At 50.3% G+C, this 21,639-nt stretch overlaps 1 protein-coding gene across 3 annotated transcripts in view; it reads left to right on the forward strand.

The window, feature by feature from the left end:
* Positions 1–21,639, forward strand: part of LOC135507210 (carboxypeptidase Z-like) — an 88,258-nt gene that overhangs the window by 20,071 nt on the left and 46,548 nt on the right. For 2 of the 3 annotated variants that reach the window (XM_064926800.1, XM_064926799.1), the window contains exons 7-12: positions 193–266; positions 2,812–3,056; positions 4,188–4,349; positions 6,460–6,618; positions 10,305–10,372; positions 10,449–10,516. In XM_064926800.1, the coding sequence (XP_064782872.1) occupies positions 193–266; positions 2,812–3,056; positions 4,188–4,349; positions 6,460–6,618; positions 10,305–10,372; positions 10,449–10,516 (776 nt within the window). The remainder of the gene's footprint in view (positions 1–192; positions 267–2,811; positions 3,057–4,187; positions 4,350–6,459; positions 6,619–10,304; positions 10,373–10,448; positions 10,517–21,639) is intronic. The other variant, XM_064926801.1, reaches the window with a different exon arrangement.

A 21,639-nucleotide genomic window follows, 5' to 3' on the forward strand; every position in this document is an offset into this window, starting at 1 on the left:
GTATCTATATATCTACAGTACTGATCTGTGTATCTATATATCTACAGTACTGATCTGTGTATCTATATATCTACAGTACCGATCTGTGTATCTATATATCTACAGTACTGATCTGTGTATCTATATATCTACATTACTGATCTGTGTATCTATATATCTACAGTACGGATCTGTGTATCTATATATCTACAGTATCGGACGCAGCACAGAGGGGAAAGACCTCCTGGCCATAGAGTTCACAGACAACCCCGGAGGCCATGAACTGTGTGAGTGTCTAACCATTTAAGAAGGAGTGATTTCTGGGGTTTGAACTGCAACAGCAATGGGGCTAGTGAGCTAGGGAGCCCATTGGTACAGGGCTAGTTGAGGACCTCCTGTGTCTTAAAGCCTATTGGTACAGGGCTAGTTGAGGACCTCCCGTGTCTTAAAGCCTATTGGTACAGGGCTAGTTGAGGACCTCCTGTGTATTAAAGCCTATTGGTACAGGACTAGTTGAGGACCTCCTTTGTATTAAAGCCTATTGGTACAGGGCTAGTTGAGGACCTCCTTTGTATTAAAGCCTATTGGTACAGGGCTAGTTGAGGACCTCCTGTGTCTTAAAGCCCATTGGTACAGGGCTAGTTGAGGACCTCCTGTGTATTAAAGCCTATTGGTACAGGGCTAGTTGAGGACCTCCTGTTTATTAAAGCCTATTGGTACAGGGCTAGTTGAGGACCTCCTGTTTATTAAAGCCTATTGGTACAGGGCTAGTTGAGGACCTCCTTTGTATTAAAGCCTATTGGTACAGGGCTAGTTGAGGACCTCCTTTGTCTTAAAGCCTATTGGTACAGGGCTAGTTGAGGACCTCCTGTGTATTAAAGCCTATTGGTACAGGGCTAGTTGAGGACCTCCTGTTTATTAAACCCTATTGGTACAGGGCTAGTTGAGGACCTCCTGTGTCTTAAAGCCTATTGGTACAGGGCTAGTTGAGGACCTCCTGTGTCTTAAAGCCTATTGGTACAGGACTAGTTGAGGACCTCCTGTGTCTTAAAGCCTATTGGTACAGGGCTAGTTGAGGACCTCCCGTGTCTTAAAGCCTATTGGTACAGGGCTAGTTGAGGACCTCCTGTGTATTAAAGCCTATTGGTACAGGGCTAGTTGGGGACCTCCTGTTTATTAAAGCCTATTGGTACAGGGCTAGTTGAGGACCTCCTGTGTATTAAAGCCTATTGGTACAGGGCTAGTTGAGGACCTCCCTTTTATTAAAGCCTATTGGTACAGGGCTAGTTGAGGACCTCCTGTGTATTAAAGCCTATTGGTACAGGGCTAGTTGAGGACCTCCAGTGTCTTAAAGCCTATTGGTACAGGGCTAGTTGAGGACCTCCTGTGTATTAAAGCCTATTGGTACAGGGCTAGTTGAGGACCTCCCGTGTCTTAAAGCCTATTGGTACAGGGCTAGTTGAGGACCTCCAGTGTCTTAAAGCCTATTGGTACAGGGCTAGTTGAGGACCTCCTGTGTATTAAAGCCTATTGGTACAGGGCTAGTTGAGGACCTCCAGTGTCTTAAAGCCTATTGGTACAGGGCTAGTTGAGGACCTCCTGTGTATTAAAGCCTATTGGTACAGGGCTAGTTGAGGACCTCCTGTTTATTAAAGCCTATTGGTACAGGGCTAGTTGAGGACCTCCTGTGTATTAAAGCCTATTGGTACAGGGCTAGTTGAGGACCTCCTGTTTATTAAAGCCTATTGGTACAGGGCTAGTTGAGGACCTCCTGTGTATTAAAGCCTATTGGTACAGGGCTAGTTGGGGACCTCCTGTTTATTAAAGCCTATTGGTACAGGGCTAGTTGAGGACCTCCTGTGTATTAAAGCCTATTGGTACAGGGCTAGTTGAGGACCTCCTGTTTATTAAAGCCTATTGGTACAGGGCTAGTTGAGGACCTCCTGTGTATTAAAGCCTATTGGTACAGGGCTAGTTGAGGACCTCCTGTGTCTTAAAGCCTATTGGTACAGGGCTAGTTGAGGACCTCCCGTGTCTTAAAGCCTATTGGTACAGGGCTAGTTGAGGACCTCCTGTGTATTAAAGCCTATTGGTACAGGGCTAGTTGAGGACCTCCTGTGTATTAAAGCCTATTGGTACAGGGCTAGTTGAGGACCTCCTGTGTCTTAAAGCCTATTGGTACAGGGCTAGTTGAGGACCTCCTGTGTATTAAAGCCTATTGGTACAGGGCTAGTTGAGGACCTCCTGTGTATTAAAGCCTATTGGTACAGGGCTAGTTGAGGACCTCCTGTGTCTTAAAGCCTATTGGTACAGGGCTAGTTGAGGACCTCCTGTGTCTTAAAGCCTATTGGTACAGGGCTAGTTGAGGACCTCCTGTGTATTAAAGCCCATTGGTACAGGGCTAGTTGAGGACCTCCTGTGTATTAAAGCCTATTGGTACAGGGCTAGTTGACATCTTCTAAAATGAACTTTGACACAGGTTTTGTCTTGAGCAATTCCTTTCCTGTCTCTCCCTCTCCCTCCCCCGTCTCTCCCTCTCCCTCCCCCGTCTCTCCCTCTCCCTCCCCCGTCTCTCCCTCTCCCTCCCCCGTCTCTCCCTCTCCCTCCCCCGTCTCTCCCTCCCCCGTCTCTCCCTCTCCCTCCCCCGTCTCTCCCTCCCCCGTCTCTCCCTCTCCCTCCCCCGTCTCTCCCTCTCCCTCCCCCGTCTCTCCCTCTCCCTCCCCCGTCTCTCCCTCCCCCGTCTCTCCCTCTCCCTCCCCCGTCTCTCCCTCTCCCTCCCCGTCTCTCCCTCTCCCTCCCCCTTCTCTCCCTCTCCCATCTCCCCCTCCTCAGTGGAACCGGAGATCAAGCTGGTTGGCAACATGCATGGCAACGAGGTCCTGGGTCGTCAGTTGCTGCTCTACCTGGCCCAGTACCTGTGTTCCGAGTATCTCCTTGGCAACCAGCGTATCCAGACGCTCGTGAACACCACGCGCATCCACATCCTGGCATCCATGAACCCCGACGGTTATGAGCTGGCGGCCGCCGAGGTAGAGGATAGCAACGACCCGGAACAACAACCACACCACAACCAGGAAGTAAATCATGAATAAAAAAACATGGAAGCCGGGACCAACCAATCAGCCGCGTAGAGATAGAAAGAATATAAAAATAAAGAAGCCACGCCTCCTATCTTCTCCATTATATAGAAATTCTGTGAGAGCATGTGTTGGGCCACTCTCTTTCTAAGCCTTGCCCCTTTTCCAACTGCCTATCATCTACCTGAGCTCTCCTATTGGTTCAGCCCCTCCCACTACCAGAGAGACAGAGTGAAAGTGTCCTTAACCAATCAGCAAGAGCAGTCGATTAGACTGTTGTCATGGAAACGCGGTGCCATTTTATTTTTTAGTAACTGTGTTTAAGGTCGAAGAAGTAACACTGCTCGGAATCTCAAAACGTTTTTCTTAAAATAACAAATAATATATATATATATTTTTTAAAGATAGAACGTCTAGTTATTGTTTTCCCCAACAGCTGGCAGTGGGAAGCTCTATTGTCTTTATCATCATGTTTTCAAACTACCGAGGGATTTCTTCTTCACACAAACAGCATGTCCTGTCACTACACACACCCTGGTTCGATATCCAGGCTGTATCACAACCGGCCGGCTGTGATGAGGAATCCCATAGGGCGGCGCACAATTGGCCCAGCGTCGTCCGGGTTCGGACGGTGTAGGCCGTCGTTTTAAATAAGAATTTGTTCGTCACTGACTTGCCTAGTAAAATAAAGGTTTTAATAAAAAAAATATATGTTTAATGGACAGCTTGTTCTCTCCAGGCGGATTACATAGTCTGTCCCTAAACTACTCCCTGTATAGGGAACGATCATGTGACGTGACTGGGAAAATCTCTGGGCCCTCTTCTGGGTCACATGGTCAACAAAACACTCCTGACCTCTGATAGTCATCCTATCCAATCACATTCTTCTAACCGACATGACTTCCCATGTCTTCCCATTACCCATGATGCTTCACTCTTCACTCCTCCCGTCACGCTCCTGCAGGGTCGTGGGGTGTTGAACCATGTCTAGGGTCATGACCTTTATCCTCTGTGTGTGTTTCTACATCTGTGTGTTTGTGTAGGGTCACGACCTTTACCCTCTGTGTGTGTTTCTACATCTGTGTGTTTGTGTAGGGTCACGACCTTTACCCTCTGTGTGTGTTGGTGTAGGGTCACGAGCTCAACGGTTGGACGGTGGGTCGCACCAACGCTCAGAACCTAGACTTGAACCGGAACTTTCCTGACCTTACGTCTATCCTCTACCGGAATCGCAGGATCAAACGCTTCCGCACAGACCACATCCCCATCCCAGACTCTTACTGGTTTGGTAAGGTATGTAATATCAACATCTCGCTACACTGGTGTCGGTAGCGGGATGGCGCCAGTGAGGACATCGGAGAGGTGTGTACACATGAGTGATGTCACTAGCGTCTCGATAGCAAGTCCCTCAGGTGGAGGTACCTCTCCGATGGTATGGGAACTTAGCCTTCTGTTGATGTGGGAAAGTACAGGACATTCCTACTGTTTTGGTGAGGTACAGGACATTCCTACTGTTTTGGTGAGGTACAGGACATTCCTACTGTTTTGGTGAGGTACAGGACATTCCTACTGTTTTGGTGAGGTACAGGGCATTCCTACTGTTTTGGTGAGGTACAGGACATTCCTACTGTTTTGGTGAGGTATAGGACATTCCTACTGTTTTGGTGAGGTACTGGACATTCCTACTGTTTTGGTGAGGTACAGGACATTCCTACTGTTTTGGTGAGGTACAGGGCATTCCTACTGTTTTGGTGAGGTATAGGGCATTCCTACTGTTTTGGTGAGGTACAGGACATTCCTACTGTTTTGGTGAGGTACAGGGCATTCCTACTGTTTTGGTATGGTACAGGGCATTCCTACTGTACAGGATATTCCTACTGTTTTGGTGAGGTACAGGACATTCCTACTGTTTTGGTGAGGTACAGGGCATTCCTACTGTTTTGGTGAGGTACAGGGCATTCCTACTGTTTTGGTATGGTACAGCACATTCCTACTGTTTTGGTGAGGTACAGGGCATTCCTACTGTACAGGGCATTCCTACTGTTTTGGTATGGTACAGCACATTCCTACTGTTTTGGTGAGGTACAGGGCATTCCTACTGTTTTAGTATGGTACAGGGCATTCCTACTGTACAGGATATTCCTACTGTTTTGGTGAGGTACAGCACATTCCTACTGTTTTGGTGAGGTACAGGGCATTCCTACTGTTTTGGTATGGTACAGGGCATTCCTACTGTTTTGGTGAGGTACAGGACATTCCTACTGTTTTGGTGAGGTACAGCACATTCCTACTGTTTTGGTGAGGTACAGGGCATTCCTACTGTTTTGGTATGGTACAGCACATTCCTACTGTTTTGGTGAGGTACAGGGCATTCCTACTGTACAGGACAGTCCTACTGTTTTGGTGAGGTACAGGGCATTCCTACTGTACAGGGCATTCCTACTGTACAGGGCATTCCTACTGTTTTGGTATGGTACAGCACATTCCTACTGTTTTGGTGAGGTACAGGGCATTCCTACTGTTTTGGTGAGGTACAGGACATTCCTACTGTTTTGGTGAGGTACAGGACATTCCTACTGTTTTGGTAAGGTACAGGGCATTCCTACTGTTTTGGTGAGGTACAGCACATTCCTACTGTTTTGGTGAGGTACAGGACATTCCTACTGTTTTGGTGAGGTACAGGGCATTCCTACTGTTTTGGTGAGGTACAGGACATTCCTACTGTACAGCACATTCCTACTGTTTTGGTGAGGTACAGGGCATTCCTACTGTTTTGGTGAGGTACAAGACATTCCTACTGTTTTGGTGAGGTACAGGACATTCCTACTGTTTTGGTGAGGTACAGCACATTCCTACTGTTTTGGTAAGGTATAGGACATTCCTACTGTTTTGGTGAGGTACAGGACATTCCTACTGTTTTGGTGAGGTACAGCACATTCCTACTGTTTTGGTGAGGTACAGGACATTCCTACTGTTTTGGTGAGGTACAGGACATTCCTACTGTTTTGGTGAGGTACAGGACATTCCTACTGTTTTGGTGAGGTACAGGACATTCCTACTGTTTTGGTGAGGTACAGGACATTCCTACTGTTTTGGTATGGTACAGGGCATTCCTACTGTTTTGGTGAGGTACAGGGCATTCCTACTGTTTTGGTAAGGTACAGGACATTCCTACTGTTTTGGTGAGGTATAGGACATTCCTACTGTTTTGGTAAGATATGTTCTAGGGGTGTCCAGAGTTTTAGACAAAACCAGTTTTGTAAGGGATATGTGTAATTCTCCTCTCCTCTCCTCTCCTCTCCTCTCCTCTCCTCTCCTCTCCTCTCCTCTCCTCTCCTCTCCTCTCCTCTCCTCTCCTCTCCTCTCCTCCTCTCCTCTCCTCCTCCCCCCTCTCCTCTCTCAGATAGCTTCAGAGACCTATGCAGTGATGAAGTGGATCAGGTCTGTGCCGTTTGTCCAGTCTGCGAGCCTCCATGGCGGAGAGCTGGTGATCTCTTATCCCTTTGACTTCTCTAGACACCTCCATGAAGAGAGGATGTTCTCCCCTACACCTGATGAACAGGTACCCTGTTCTCCCCTACACCTGATGAACAGGTACCCTGTCCTGTAATACACCTGATGAACAGGTACCCTGTCCTGTCCTACACCTGACCAACAGGTACACTGTCCTACACCTAATGAACAGGTACCCTGTCCTGTCCTCCACCTGACCAACAGGTACACTGTCCTACACCTGATGAACAGGTACCCTGTCCTGTCCTCCACCTGACCAACAGGTACACTGTCCTGTAATACACCTGACCAACATGTACCCTGTCCTACACCTGACCAACAGGTACCCTGTCCTGTAATACACCGGACCAACAGGTACTCTGTCCTGTCCAAAACCTGATGAACAGGTACCCTGTCCTGTCCTACACCTGACCAACAGGTACTCTGTCCTGTAATACACCGGACCAACAGGTACTCTGTCCTGTAATACACCGGACCAACAGGTACTCTGTCCTGTAATACACCGGACCAACAGGTACCCTGTCCTGTAATACACCGGACCAACAGGTACCCTGTCCTACACCTGACCAACAGGTACCCTGTCCTGTAATACACCGGACCAACAGGTACTCTGTCCTGTCCAAAACCTGATGAACAGGTACCCTGTCCTGTCCTACACCTGATGGACAGGTACCTTGTCCTGTCCTACACCTGACCAACAGGTGCCCTGTCCTGTCCTACACCGGACAAACAGGTGCCCTGTCCTGTCCTACACCGGACCAACAGGTACCCTGTCCTGTAGTACACCTGACCAACAGGTACCCTGTCCTACACTTGATGAACAGGTGTCCTGTCCTAAACCTGAAAAACAGGTAACCTGTCCTTTCCTCCACCTGACCAACATGTACCTGTCCTACACCTGACCAACAGGTACCTTTCGTAAACCTGACCAACAGGTACCCTGTCCTACACCTGACCAACAGGTACCCTGTCCTGTAATACACCGGACCAACAGGTACTCTGTCCTGTCCAAAACCTGATGAACAGGTACCCTGTCCTGTCCTACACCTGACCAACAGGTACTCTGTCCTGTAATACACCGGACCAACAGGTACTCTGTCCTGTAATACACCGGACCAACAGGTACTCTGTCCTGTAATACACCGGACCAACAGGTACCCTGTCATGTAATACACTGGACCAACAGGTACTCTGTCCTGTAATACACCGGACCAACAGGTACTCTGTCCTGTAATACACCGGACCAACAGGTACTCTGTCCTGTCCAAAACCTGATGAACAGGTAACCTGTCCTGTCCTACACCTGACCAACAGGTACTCTGTCCTGTAATACACCGGACCAACAGGTACTCTGTCCTGTAATACACCGGACCAACAGGTACTCTGTCCTGTAATACACCGGACCAACAGGTACCCTGTCCTGTAATACACCGGACCAACAGGTACCCTGTCCTGTAATACACCGGACCAACAGGTACTCTGTCCTGTAATACACTGGACCAACAGGTACTCTGTCCTGTAATACACCGGACCAACAGGTACTCTGTCCTGTAATACACCGGACCAACAGGTACTCTGTCCTGTAATACACCGGACCAACAGGTACTCTGTCCTGTAATACACCGGACCAACAGGTACCCTGTCCTGTAATACACCGGACCAACAGGTACCCTGTCCTGTAATACACCGGACCAACAGGTACTCTGTCCTGTAATACACTGGACCAACAGGTACTCTGTCCTGTAATACACCGGACCAACAGGTACTCTGTCCTGTAATACACCTGACCAACATGTACCCTGTCCTGTAATACACCTGACCAACATGTACCCTGTCCTACACCTGACCAACAGGTACCCTGTCGTGTAATACACCGGACCAACAGGTACTCTGTCCTGTCCAAAACCTGATGAACAGGTACCCTGTCCTGTCCTACACCTGATGGACAGGTACCTTGTCCTGTCCTACACCTGACCAACAGGTGCCCTGTCCTGTCCTACACCGGACAAACAGGTGCCCTGTCCTGTCCTACACCGGACCAACAGGTACCCTGTCCTGTAGTACACCTGACCAACAGGTACCCTGTCCTACACTTGATGAACAGGTGTCCTGTCCTAAACCTGAAAAACAGGTACCCTGTCCTGTCCTCAACCTGACCAACAGGTAACCTGTCCTTTCCTCCACCTGACCAACATGTACCTGTCCTACACCTGACCAACAGGTACCTTTCGTAAACCTGACCAACAGGTACCCTGTCCTACACCTGACCAACAGGTACCCTGTCCTGTAATACACCGGACCAACAGGTACTCTGTCCTGTCCAAAACCTGATGAACAGGTACCCTGTCCTGTCCTACACCTGACCAACAGGTACTCTGTCCTGTAATACACCGGACCAACAGGTACTCTGTCCTGTAATACACCGGACCAACAGGTACTCTGTCCTGTAATACACCGGACCAACAGGTACCCTGTCCTGTAATACACCGGACCAACAGGTACTCTGTCCTGTAATACACCGGACCAACAGGTACTCTGTCCTGTCCAAAACCTGATGAACAGGTACCCTGTCCTGTCCTACACCTGACCAACAGGTACTCTGTCCTGTAATACACCGGACCAACAGGTACTCTGTCCTGTAATACACCGGACCAACAGGTACTCTGTCCTGTAATACACCGGACCAACAGGTACCCTGTCCTGTAATACACTGGACCAACAGGTACTCTGTCCTGTAATACACCGGACCAACAGGTACTCTGTCCTGTAATACACCGGACCAACAGGTACTCTGTCCTGTCCAAAACCTGATGAACAGGTACCCTGTCCTGTCCTACACCTGATGGACAGGTACCTTGTCCTGTCCTACACCTGACCAACAGGTGCCCTGTCCTGTCCTACACCGGACAAACAGGTGCCCTGTCCTGTAGTACACCTGACCAACAGGTACCCTGTCCTACACTTGATGAACAGGTGTCCTGTCCTGTCCTCAACCTGACCAACAGGTAACCTGTCCTTTCCTCCACCTGACCAACATGTACCTGTCCTACACCTGACCAACAGGTACCTTTCCTAAACCTGACCAACAGGTACCCTGTTCTACACCTGACCAACAGGTACCCTGTTCTACACCTGACCAACAGGTACGTGTTCTACACCTGACCACAAGTACCTGTCCTAAACCTGACCAACAGGTACCCTGTTCCACACCTGACCAACAAGTACCTGTCCTAAACCTGACCAACAGGTACCCTGTCCTGTCCTACACCTGATGAACAGGTACCCTGTCCTGTCCTCAACCTGACCAACAGGTAACCTGTCCTTTCCTCCACCTGACCAACATGTACCTGTCCTACACCTGACCAACAGGTACCTTTCCTAAACCTGACCAACAGGTACCCTGTTCTACACCTGACCAACAGGTACCCTGTTCTACACCTGACCAACAGGTACGTGTTCTACACCTGACCACAAGTACCTGTCCTAAACCTGACCAACAGGTACCCTGTTCCACACCTGACCAACAAGTACCTGTCCTAAACCTGACCAACAGGTACCCTGTTCTAAACCTGACCAACAGGTACCCTGTTCCACACCTGACCAACAAGTACTTGTCCAAAACGTGACCAACAGGTACCCTGTTCTACACCTAGTTTATGTCATTGGTGAAAACTTCTTCTGTTCCCAGGCCAGAAAATGCCATGTTGAAGAGTGTGACTGTGTTCCTCTCTACAGGCATTTAAGCAGCTGGCACGGACATACGCAGACTCTCACGCCAGCATGGCCGACAACAACACAGAGAGGTGATTATATTCCTGGCTATAATTATGAACGATTATATTACCCCCTGTTACATGGCCTATATATTGTATATTCTAGGTGTGGAGCGTCCTTCATCCGGAGTGGAGGCATCATCAATGGAGCTCTGTGGTACAGCTTCCCAGGGGGTACGGAACCTTCTATATCTTCTCCTCGTGTCATTCTGTCTCTCCTCCTCTTGTCATTCTGTCTCTCCTCTTCTCCTCGTGTCATTCTGTCTCTGCTCCTCTTGTCATTCTGTCTCTCCTCTCCTCCTCTTGTCATTCTGTCTCTCCTCTCCTCCTCTTGTCATTCTGTCTCTCCTCTCCTCCTCGTGTCATTCTGTCTCTCCTCCTCTTGTCATTCTGTCTCTCCTCTTCTCCTCGTGTCATTCTGTCTCTCCTCCTCTTGTCATTCTGTCTCTCCTCTTCTCCTCGTGTCATTCTGTCTCTCCTCCTCTTGTCATTCTGTCTCTCCTCTCCTCCTCTTGTCATTCTGTCTCTCCTCTCCTCCTCGTGTCATTCTGTCTCTCCTCCTCTTGTCATTCTGTCTCTCCTCTTCTCCTCGTGTCATTCTGTCTCTTCTCCTCGTGTCATTCTGTCTCTCCTCCTCGTGTCATTCTGTCTCTCCTCTTCTCCTCGTGTCATTCTGTCTCTCCTCTCCTCCTCGTGTCATTCTGTCTCTCCTCTCCTCCTCTTGTCATTCTGTCTCTCCTCTTCTCCTCGTGTCATTCTGTCTCTCCTCCTCGTGTCATTCTGTCTCTCCTCTCCTCCTCGTGTCATTCTGTCTCTCCTCTCCTCCTCTTGTCATTCTGTCTCTCCTCTCCTCCTCGTGTCATTCTGTCTCTCCTCTCCTCCTCGTGTCATTCTGTCTCTCCTCTCCTCCTCTTGTCATTCTGTCTCTCCTCTCCTCCTCGTGTCATTCTGTCTCTCCTCTCCTCCTCGTGTCATTCTGTCTCTCCTCTCCTCCTCTTGTCATTCTGTCTCTCCTCCTCGTGTCATTCTGTCTCTCCTCCTCGTGTCATTCTGTCTCTCCTCTCCTCTTCGTGTCATTCTGTCTCTCCTCTCCTCTTCGTGTCATTCTGTCTCTCCTCTCCTCTTCGTGTCATTCTGTCTCTCCTCTCCTCTTCGTGTCATTCTGTCTCTCCTCTCCTCCTCGTGTCATTCTGTCTCTCCTCCTCGTGTCATTCTGTCTCTCCTCTCCTCTCCTCGTGTCATTCTGTCTCTCCTCTCCTCTTCGTGTCATTCTGTCTCTCCTCCTCGTGTCATTCTGTCTCTCCTCTCCTCCTCGTGTCATTCTGTCTCTCCTCCTCGTGTCATTCTGTCTCTCCTCCTCGTGTCATTCTGTCTCTCCTCTCCTCTCCTCGTGTCATTCTGTCTCTCCTCTTCGTGTCATTCTGTCTCTCCTCCTCGTGTCATTCTGTCTCTCCTCTCCTCCTCGTGTCATTCTGTCTCTCCTCTCCTCCTCGTGTCATTCTGTCTCTCCTCTCCTCCTCGTGTCATTCTGTCTCTCCTCTCCTCCTCGTGTCATTCTGTCTCTCCTCCTCGTGTCATTCTGTCTCTCCTCTCCTCCTCGTGTCATTCTGTCTCTCCTCCTCGTGTCATTCTGTCTCTCCTCTCCTCCTCGTGTCATTCTGTCTCTCCTCCTCGTGTCATTCTGTCTCTCCTCTCCTCCTCTTGTCATTCTGTCTCTCCTCTCCTCCTCGTGTCATTCTGTCTCTCCTCCTCGTGTCATTCTGTCTCTCCTCTCCTCTACGTGTCATTCTGTCTCTCCTCTCCTCTTCGTGTCATTCTGTCTCTCCTCCTCTTGTCATTCTGTCTCTCCTCCTCGTGTCATTCTGTCTCTCCTCCTCGTGTCATTCTGTCTCTCCTCTCCTCTTCGTGTCATTCTGTCTCTCCTCTCCTCTTCGTGTCATTCTGTCTCTCCTCTCCTCCTCGTGTCATTCTGTCTCTCCTCCTCGTGTCATTCTGTCTCTCCTCTTCTCCTCGTGTCATTCTGTCTCTCCTCTCCTCCTCGTGTCATTCTGTCTCTCCTCTCCTCCTCTTGTCATTCTGTCTCTCCTCTCCTCCTCTTGTCATTCTGTCTCTCCTCTTCTCCTCGTGTCATTCTGTCTCTGCTCCTCTTGTCATTCTGTCTCTCCTCTCCTCCTCGTGTCATTCTGTCTCTCCTCTCCTCCTCGTGTCATTCTGTCTCTCCTCCTCTTGTCATTCTGTCTCTCCTCTTCTCCTCGTGTCATTCTGTCTCTTCTCCTCGTGTCATTCTGTCTCTCCTCTCCTCCTCGTGTCATTCTGTCTCTCCTCTCCTCTTCGTGTCATTCTGTCTCTCCTCCTCGTGTCATTCTGTCTCTCCTCCTCTTGTCATTCTGTCTCTCCTCTCCTCCTCGTGTCATTCTGTCTCTCCTCTCCTCGTGTCATTCTGTCTCTCCTCTCCTCCTCGTGTCATTCTGTCTCTCCTCTCCTCCTCGTGTCATTCTGTCTCTCCTCTCCTCCTCGTGTCATTCTGTCTCTCCTCTCCTCGTGTCATTCTGTCTCTCCTCCTCGTGTCATTCTGTTTCTCCTCCTCGTGTCATTCTGTCTCTCCTCCTCGTGTCATTCTGTCTCTCCTCCTCGTGTCATTCTGTCTCTCCTCTTCTCCTCGTGTCATTCTGTCTCTCCTCTCCTCCTCGTGTCATTCTGTCTCTCCTCTCCTCCTCGTGTCATTCTGTCTCTCCTCCTCTTGTCATTCTGTCTCTCCTCTCCTCCTCGTGTCATTCTGTCTCTCCTCTCCTCCTCTTGTCATTCTGTCTCTCCTCTCCTCCTCTTGTCATTCTGTCTCTCCTTTCCTCCTCGTGTCATTCTGTCTCTCCTCTCCTCCTCGTGTCATTCTGTCTCTCCTCCTCGTGTCATTCTGTCTCTCCTCTCCTCCTCTTGTCATTCTGTCTCTCCTCTCCTCCTCGTGTCATTCTGTCTCTCCTCCTCGTGTCATTCTGTCTCTCCTCTCCTCCTCGTGTCATTCTGTCTCTCCTCCTCGTGTCATTCTGTCTCTCCTCTCCTCCTCGTGTCATTCTGTCTCTCCTCCTCGTGTCATTCTGTCTCTCCTCTCCTCCTCGTGTCATTCTGTCTCTCCTCTCCTCCTCGTGTCATTCTGTCTCTCCTCTCCTCCTCGTGTCATTCTGTCTCTCCTCCTCGTGTCATTCTGTCTCTCCTCCTCGTGTCATTCTGTCTCTCCTCTCCTCCTCGTGTCATTCTGTCTCTCCTCCTCGTGTCATTCTGTCTCTCCTCTCCTCCTCGTGTCATTCTGTCTCTCCTCCTCGTGTCATTCTGTCTCTCCTCTCCTCCTCTTGTCATTCTGTCTCTCCTCTCCTCCTCGTGTCATTCTGTCTCTCCTCTCCTCTTCGTGTCATTCTGTCTCTCCTCTCCTCTTCGTGTCATTCTGTCTCTCCTCCTCTTGTCATTCTGTCTCTCCTCCTCGTGTCATTCTGTCTCTCCTCCTCGTGTCATTCTGTCTCTCCTCTCCTCTTCGTGTCATTCTGTCTCTCCTCTCCTCCTCGTGTCATTCTGTCTCTCCTCCTCGTGTCATTCTGTCTCTCCTCTTCTCCTCGTGTCATTCTGTCTCTCCTCTCCTCCTCGTGTCATTCTGTCTCTCCTCTCCTCCTCTTGTCATTCTGTCTCTCCTCTCCTCCTCTTGTCATTCTGTCTCTCCTCTTCTCCTCGTGTCATTCTGTCTCTGCTCCTCTTGTCATTCTGTCTCTCCTCTCCTCCTCGTGTCATTCTGTCTCTCCTCTCCTCCTCGTGTCATTCTGTCTCTCCTCCTCTTGTCATTCTGTCTCTCCTCTTCTCCTCGTGTCATTCTGTCTCTTCTCCTCGTGTCATTCTGTCTCTCCTCTCCTCCTCGTGTCATTCTGTCTCTCCTCTCCTCTTCGTGTCATTCTGTCTCTCCTCCTCGTGTCTTTCTGTCTCTCCTCCTCGTGTCATTCTGTCTCTCCTCTCCTCCTCTTGTCATTCTGTCTCTCCTCTCCTCCTCGTGTCATTCTGTCTCTCCTCTCCTCGTGTCATTCTGTCTCTCCTCTCCTCCTCGTGTCATTCTGTCTCTCCTCTCCTCCTCGTGTCATTCTGTCTCTCCTCTCCTCGTGTCATTCTGTCTCTCCTCCTCGTGTCATTCTGTTTCTCCTCCTCGTGTCATTCTGTCTCTCCTCCTCGTGTCATTCTGTCTCTCCTCCTCGTGTCATTCTGTCTCTCCTCTTCTCCTCGTGTCATTCTGTCTCTCCTCTCCTCCTCGTGTCATTCTGTCTCTCCTCTCCTCCTCGTGTCATTCTGTCTCTCCTCCTCTTGTCATTCTGTCTCTCCTCTCCTCCTCGTGTCATTCTGTCTCTCCTCTCCTCCTCTTGTCATTCTGTCTCTCCTCTCCTCCTCTTGTCATTCTGTCTCTCCTCTCCTCCTCGTGTCATTCTGTCTCTCCTCTCCTCCTCGTGTCATTCTGTCTCTCCTCCTCGTGTCATTCTGTCTCTCCTCTCCTCCTCTTGTCATTCTGTCTCTCCTCTCCTCCTCGTGTCATTCTGTCTCTCCTCCTCGTGTCATTCTGTCTCTCCTCTACTCCTCGTGTCATTCTGTCTCTCCTCTCCTCCTCGTGTCATTCTGTCTCTCCTCCTCGTGTCATTCTGTCTCTCCTCCTCGTGTCATTCTGTCTCTCCTCTCCTCCTCGTGTCATTCTGTCTCTCCTCCTCGTGTCATTCTGTCTCTCCTCTCCTCCTCGTGTCATTCTGTCTCTCCTCCTCGTGTCATTCTGTCTCTCCTCTCCTCCTCGTGTCATTCTGTCTCTCCTCTCCTCCTCGTGTCATTCTGTCTCTCCTCCTCGTGTCATTCTGTCTCTCCTCTCCTCCTCGTGTCATTCTGTCTCTCCTCTCCTCCTCGTGTCATTCTGTCTCTCCTCTCCTCCTCGTGTCATTCTGTCTCTCCTCTCCTCCTCGTGTCATTCTGTCTCTCCTCTCCTCCTCGTGTCATTCTGTCTCTCCTCCTCGTGTCATTCTGTCTCTCCTCTCCTCCTCTTGTCATTCTGTCTCTCCTCTTCTCCTCGTGTCATTCTGTCTCTCCTCCTCGTGTCATTCTGTCTCTCCTCTCCTCCTCGTGTCATTCTGTCTCTCCTCTTCTCCTCGTGTCATTCTGTCTCTCCTCCTCGTGTCATTCTGTCTCTCCTCTCCTCCTCGTGTCATTCTGTCTCTCCTCTCCTCCTCGTGTCATTCTGTCTCTCCTCCTCGTGTCATTCTGTCTCTCCTCTCCTCCTCGTGTCATTCTGTCTCTCCTCCTCGTGTCATTCTGTCTCTCCTCTCCTCCTCGTGTCATTCTGTCTCTCCTCCTCGTGTCATTCTGTCTCTCCTCTCCTCCTCGTGTCATTCTGTCTCTCCTCCTCTTGTCATTCTGTCTCTCCTCCTCGTGTCATTCTGTCTCTCCTCCTCGTGTCATTCTGTCTCTCCTCTCCTCCTCGTGTCATTCTGTCTCTCCTCCTCGTGTCATTCTGTCTCTCCTCTCCTCGTGTCATTCTGTCTCTCCTCTCCTCCTCTTGTCATTCTGTCTCTCCTCTCCTCCTCGTGTCATTCTGTCTCTCCTCCTCGTGTCATTCTGTCTCTCCTCTCCTCCTCGTGTCATTCTGTCTCTCCTCCTCGTGTCATTCTGTCTTTCCTCTCCTCCTCGTGTCATTCTGTCTCTCCTCCTCTTGTCATTCTGTCTCTCCTCCTCGTGTCATTCTGTCTCTCCTCCTCGTGTCATTCTGTCTCTCCTCCTCGTGTCATTCTGTCTCTCCTCCTCGTGTCATTCTGTCTCTCCTCTCCTCCTCGTGTCATTCTGTCTCTCCTCCTCGTGTCATTCTGTCTCTCCTCTCCTCCTCGTGTCATTCTGTCTCTCCTCTCCTCCTCTTGTCATTCTGTCTCTCCTCTTCTCCTCGTGTCATTCTGTCTCTCCTCCTCTTGTCATTCTGTCTCTCCTCTCCTCCTCGTGTCATTCTGTCTCTCCTCTCCTCCTCTTGTCATTCTGTCTCTCCTCTCCTCCTCGTGTCATTCTGTCTCTCCTCCTCTTGTCATTCTGTCTCTCCTCTTCTCCTCGTGTCATTCTGTCTCTCCTCCTCGTGTCATTCTGTCTCTCCTCTTCTCCTCGTGTCATTCTGTCTCTCCTCCTCTTGTCATTCTGTCTCTCCTCTCCTCCTCGTGTCATTCTGTCTCTCCTCTCCTCCTCGTGTCATTCTGTCTCTCCTCTCCTCCTCGTGTCATTCTGTCTCTCCTCTCCTCCTCTTGTCATTCTGTCTCTCCTCTCCTCCTCTTGTCATTCTGTCTCTCCTCTCCTCTTCGTGTCATTCTGTCTCTCCTCTCCTCCTCGTGTCATTCTGTCTCTCCTCCTCGTGTCATTCTGTCTCTCCTCCTCTTGTCATTCTGTCTCTCCTCTTCTCCTCGTGTCATTCTGTCTCTCCTCCTCGTGTCATTCTGTCTCTCCTCTCCTCCTCTTGTCATTCTGTCTCTCCTCTCCTCTTCGTGTCATTCTGTCTCTCCTCTCCTCCTCGTGTCATTCTGTCTCTCCTCCTCGTGTCATTCTGTCTCTCCTCCTCTTGTCATTCTGTCTCTCCTCTTCTCCTCGTGTCATTCTGTCTCTCCTCCTCTTGTCATTCTGTCTCTCCTCCTCGTGTCATTCTGTCTCTCCTCCTCGTGTCATTCTGTCTCTCCTCTCCTCCTCGTGTCATTCTGTCTCTCCTCTCCTCGTGTCATTCTGTCTCTCCTCTTCTCCTCGTGTCATTCTGTCTCTCCTCTTCTCCTCGTGTCATTCTGTCTCTCCTCCTCTTGTCATTCTGTCTCTCCTCCTCGTGTCATTCTGTCTCTCCTCCTCGTGTCATTCTGTCTCTCCTCTGCTCCTCTTGTCATTCTGTCTCTCCTCTCCTCCTCGTGTCATTCTGTCTCTCCTCTCCTCCTCGTGTCATTCTGTCTCTCCTCTCCTCCTCGTGTCATTCTGTCTCTCCTCTCCTCCTCGTGTCATTCTGTCTCTCCTCTCCTCCTCGTGTCATTCTGTCTCTCCTCCTCGTGTCATTCTGTCTCTCCTCTCCTCCTCTTGTCATTCTGTCTCTCCTCTTCTCCTCGTGTCATTCTGTCTCTCCTCCTCGTGTCATTCTGTCTCTCCTCTCCTCCTCGTGTCATTCTGTCTCTCCTCTTCTCCTCGTGTCATTCTGTCTCTCCTCCTCGTGTCATTCTGTCTCTCCTCTCCTCCTCGTGTCATTCTGTCTCTCCTCTCCTCCTCGTGTCATTCTGTCTCTCCTCCTCGTGTCATTCTGTCTCTCCTCTCCTCCTCGTGTCATTCTGTCTCTCCTCCTCGTGTCATTCTGTCTCTCCTCTCCTCCTCGTGTCATTCTGTCTCTCCTCCTCGTGTCATTCTGTCTCTCCTCTCCTCCTCGTGTCATTCTGTCTCTCCTCCTCTTGTCATTCTGTCTCTCCTCCTCGTGTCATTCTGTCTCTCCTCCTCGTGTCATTCTGTCTCTCCTCTCCTCCTCGTGTCATTCTGTCTCTCCTCCTCGTGTCATTCTGTCTCTCCTCTCCTCCTCGTGTCATTCTGTCTCTCCTCTCCTCCTCTTGTCATTCTGTCTCTCCTCTCCTCCTCGTGTCATTCTGTCTCTCCTCCTCGTGTCATTCTGTCTCTCCTCTCCTCCTCGTGTCATTCTGTCTCTCCTCCTCGTGTCATTCTGTCTCTCCTCTCCTCCTCGTGTCATTCTGTCTCTCCTCCTCTTGTCATTCTGTCTCTCCTCCTCGTGTCATTCTGTCTCTCCTCCTCGTGTCATTCTGTCTCTCCTCCTCGTGTCATTCTGTCTCTCCTCCTCGTGTCATTCTGTCTCTCCTCTCCTCCTCGTGTCATTCTGTCTCTCCTCCTCGTGTCATTCTGTCTCTCCTCCTCGTGTCATTCTGTCTCTCCTCTCCTCCTCTTGTCATTCTGTCTCTCCTCTTCTCCTCGTGTCATTCTGTCTCTCCTCCTCTTGTCATTCTGTCTCTCCTCTCCTCCTCGTGTCATTCTGTCTCTCCTCTCCTCCTCTTGTCATTCTGTCTCTCCTCTCCTCCTCGTGTCATTCTGTCTCTCCTCCTCGTGTCATTCTGTCTCTCCTCCTCGTGTCATTCTGTCTCTCCTCTTCTCCTCGTGTCATTCTGTCTCTCCTCCTCTTGTCATTCTGTCTCTCCTCTCCTCCTCGTGTCTTTCTGTCTCTCCTCTCCTCCTCGTGTCATTCTGTCTCTCCTCTCCTCCTCGTGTCATTCTGTCTCTCCTCTCCTCCTCTTGTCATTCTGTCTCTCCTCTCCTCCTCTTGTCATTCTGTCTCTCCTCTCCTCTTCGTGTCATTCTGTCTCTCCTCTCCTCCTCGTGTCATTCTGTCTCTCCTCCTCGTGTCATTCTGTCTCTCCTCCTCTTGTCATTCTGTCTCTCCTCTTCTCCTCGTGTCATTCTGTCTCTCCTCCTCGTGTCATTCTGTCTCTCCTCTCCTCCTCTTGTCATTCTGTCTCTCCTCTCCTCTTCGTGTCATTCTGTCTCTCCTCTCCTCCTCGTGTCATTCTGTCTCTCCTCCTCGTGTCATTCTGTCTCTCCTCCTCTTGTCATTCTGTCTCTCCTCTTCTCCTCGTGTCATTCTGTCTCTCCTCCTCTTGTCATTCTGTCTCTCCTCCTCGTGTCATTCTGTCTCTCCTCCTCGTGTCATTCTGTCTCTCCTCTCCTCCTCGTGTCATTCTGTCTCTCCTCTCCTCGTGTCATTCTGTCTCTCCTCTTCTCCTCGTGTCATTCTGTCTCTCCTCTTCTCCTCGTGTCATTCTGTCTCTCCTCCTCTTGTCATTCTGTCTCTCCTCCTCGTGTCATTCTGTCTCTCCTCCTCGTGTCATTCTGTCTCTCCTCCTCGTGTCATTCTGTCTCTCCTCTGCTCCTCTTGTCATTCTGTCTCTCCTCTCCTCCTCGTGTCATTCTGTCTCTCCTCTTCTCCTCGTGTCATTCTGTCTCTCCTCTCCTCCTCTTGTCATTCTGTCTCTCCTCTCCTCCTCTTGTCATTCTGTCTCTCCTCCTCGTGTCATTCTGTCTCTCCTCCTCGTGTCATTCTGTCTCTCCTCTCCTCCTCTTGTCATTCTGTCTCTCCTCTCCTCCTCGTGTCATTCTGTCTCTCCTCTCCTCCTCGTGTCATTCTGTCTCTCCTCTCCTCCTCGTGTCATTCTGTCTCTCCTCCTCGTGTCATTCTGTCTCTCCTCTCCTCCTCTTGTCATTCTGTCTCTCCTCCTCGTGTCATTCTGTCTCTCCTCTCCTCCTCTTGTCATTCTGTCTCTCCTCTCCTCCTCGTGTCATTCTGTCTCTCCTCTCCTCTTCGTGTCATTCTGTCTCTCCTCCTCTTGTCATTCTGTCTCTCCTCTTCTCCTCGTGTCATTCTGTCTCTCCTCCTCGTGTCATTCTGTCTCTCCTCTCCTCCTCGTGTCATTCTGTCTCTCCTCTCCTCCTCGTGTCATTCTGTCTCTCCTCTCCTCCTCTTGTCATTCTGTCTCTCCTCTCCTCCTCTTGTCATTCTGTCTCTCCTCTTCTCCTCGTGTCATTCTGTCTCTCCTCTCCTCCTCGTGTCATTCTGTCTCTCCTCTCCTCCTCTTGTCATTCTGTCTCTCCTCTTCTCCTCGTGTCATTCTGTCTCTCCTCTCCTCCTCGTGTCATTCTGTCTCTCCTCCTCTTGTCATTCTGTCTCTCCTCTCCTCCTCGTGTCATTCTGTCTCTCCTCTCCTCCTCGTGTCATTCTGTCTCTCCTCTCCTCCTCGTGTCATTCTGTCTCTCCTCTCCTCTTGTCATTCTGTCTCTCCTCTCCTCCTTGTGTCATTCTGTCTCTCCTCTTCGTGTCATTCTGTCTCTCCTCCTCGTGTCATTCTGTCTCTCCTCTCCTCCTCGTGTCATTCTGTCTCTCCTCTCCTCTTGTCATTCTGTCTCTCCTCTCCTCCTCGTGTCATTCTGTCTCTCCTCTTCTCCTCGTGTCATTCTGTCTCTTCTCCTCGTGTCATTCTGTCTCTCCTCCTCGTGTCATTCTGTCTCTCCTCTCCTCTTCGTGTCATTCTGTCTCTCCTCTCCTCCTCGTGTCATTCTGTCTCTCCTCTCCTCCTCGTGTCATTCTGTCTCTCCTCTCCTCCTCGTGTCATTCTGTCTCTCCTCTCCTCTTCTTGTCATTCTGTCTCTCCTCTCCTCCTCTTGTCATTCTGTCTCTCCTCTCCTCCTCGTGTCATTCTGTCTCTCCTCCTCGTGTCATTCTGTCTCTCCTCTCCTCCTCGTGTCATTCTGTCTCTCCTCTCCTCCTCGTGTCATTCTGTCTCTCCTCTCCTCCTCGTGTCATTCTGTCTCTCCTCCTCGTGTCATTCTGTCTCTCCTATCCTCCTCGTGTCATTCTGTCTCTCCTCTCCTCCTCTTGTCATTCTGTCTCTCCTCTCCTCTTCGTGTCATTCTGTCTCTCCTCCTCGTGTCATTCTGTCTCTCCTCCTCGTGTCATTCTGTCTCTCCTCTCCTCCTCTTGTCATTCTGTCTCTCCTCTTCTCCTCGTGTCATTCTGTCTCTCCTCCTCGTGTCATTCTGTCTCTCCTCCTCTTGTCATTCTGTCTCTCCTCTTCTCCTCGTGTCATTCTGTCTCTCCTCCTCTTGTCATTCTGTCTCTCCTCTTCTCCTCGTGTCATTCTGTCTCTCCTCTCCTCCTCGTGTCATTCTGTCTCTCCTCTCCTCCTCGTGTCATTCTGTCTCTCCTCTCCTCCTCGTGTCATTCTGTCTCTCCTCTCCTCCTCGTGTCATTCTGTCTCTCCTCCTCTTGTCATTCTGTCTCTCCTCCTCTTGTCATTCTGTCTCTCCTCCTCGTGTCATTCTGTCTCTCCTCCTCGTGTCATTCTGTCTCTCCTCTCCTCCTCGTGTCATTCTGTCTCTCCTCTCCTCCTCGTGTCATTCTGTCTCTCCTCTCCTCCTCGTGTCATTCTGTCTCTCCTCTCCTCCTCGTGTCATTCTGTCTCTCCTCCTCGTGTCATTCTGTCTCTCCTCTCCTCCTCGTGTCATTCTGTCTCTCCTCTCCTCCTCGTGTCATTCTGTCTCTCCTCCTCGTGTCATTCTGTCTCTCCTCTCCTCCTCGTGTCATTCTGTCTCTCCTCTCCTCCTCTTGTCATTCTGTCTCTCCTCTCCTCTTCGTGTCATTCTGTCTCTCCTCCTCGTGTCATTCTGTCTCTCCTCCTCGTGTCATTCTGTCTCTCCTCTCCTCCTCTTGTCATTCTGTCTCTCCTCTTCTCCTCGTGTCATTC

Source organism: Oncorhynchus masou, chromosome 20 (assembly GCF_036934945.1).
Source record: "Oncorhynchus masou masou isolate Uvic2021 chromosome 20, UVic_Omas_1.1, whole genome shotgun sequence".
Classification (NCBI taxonomy): Eukaryota; Metazoa; Chordata; class Actinopteri; order Salmoniformes; family Salmonidae; genus Oncorhynchus; species Oncorhynchus masou.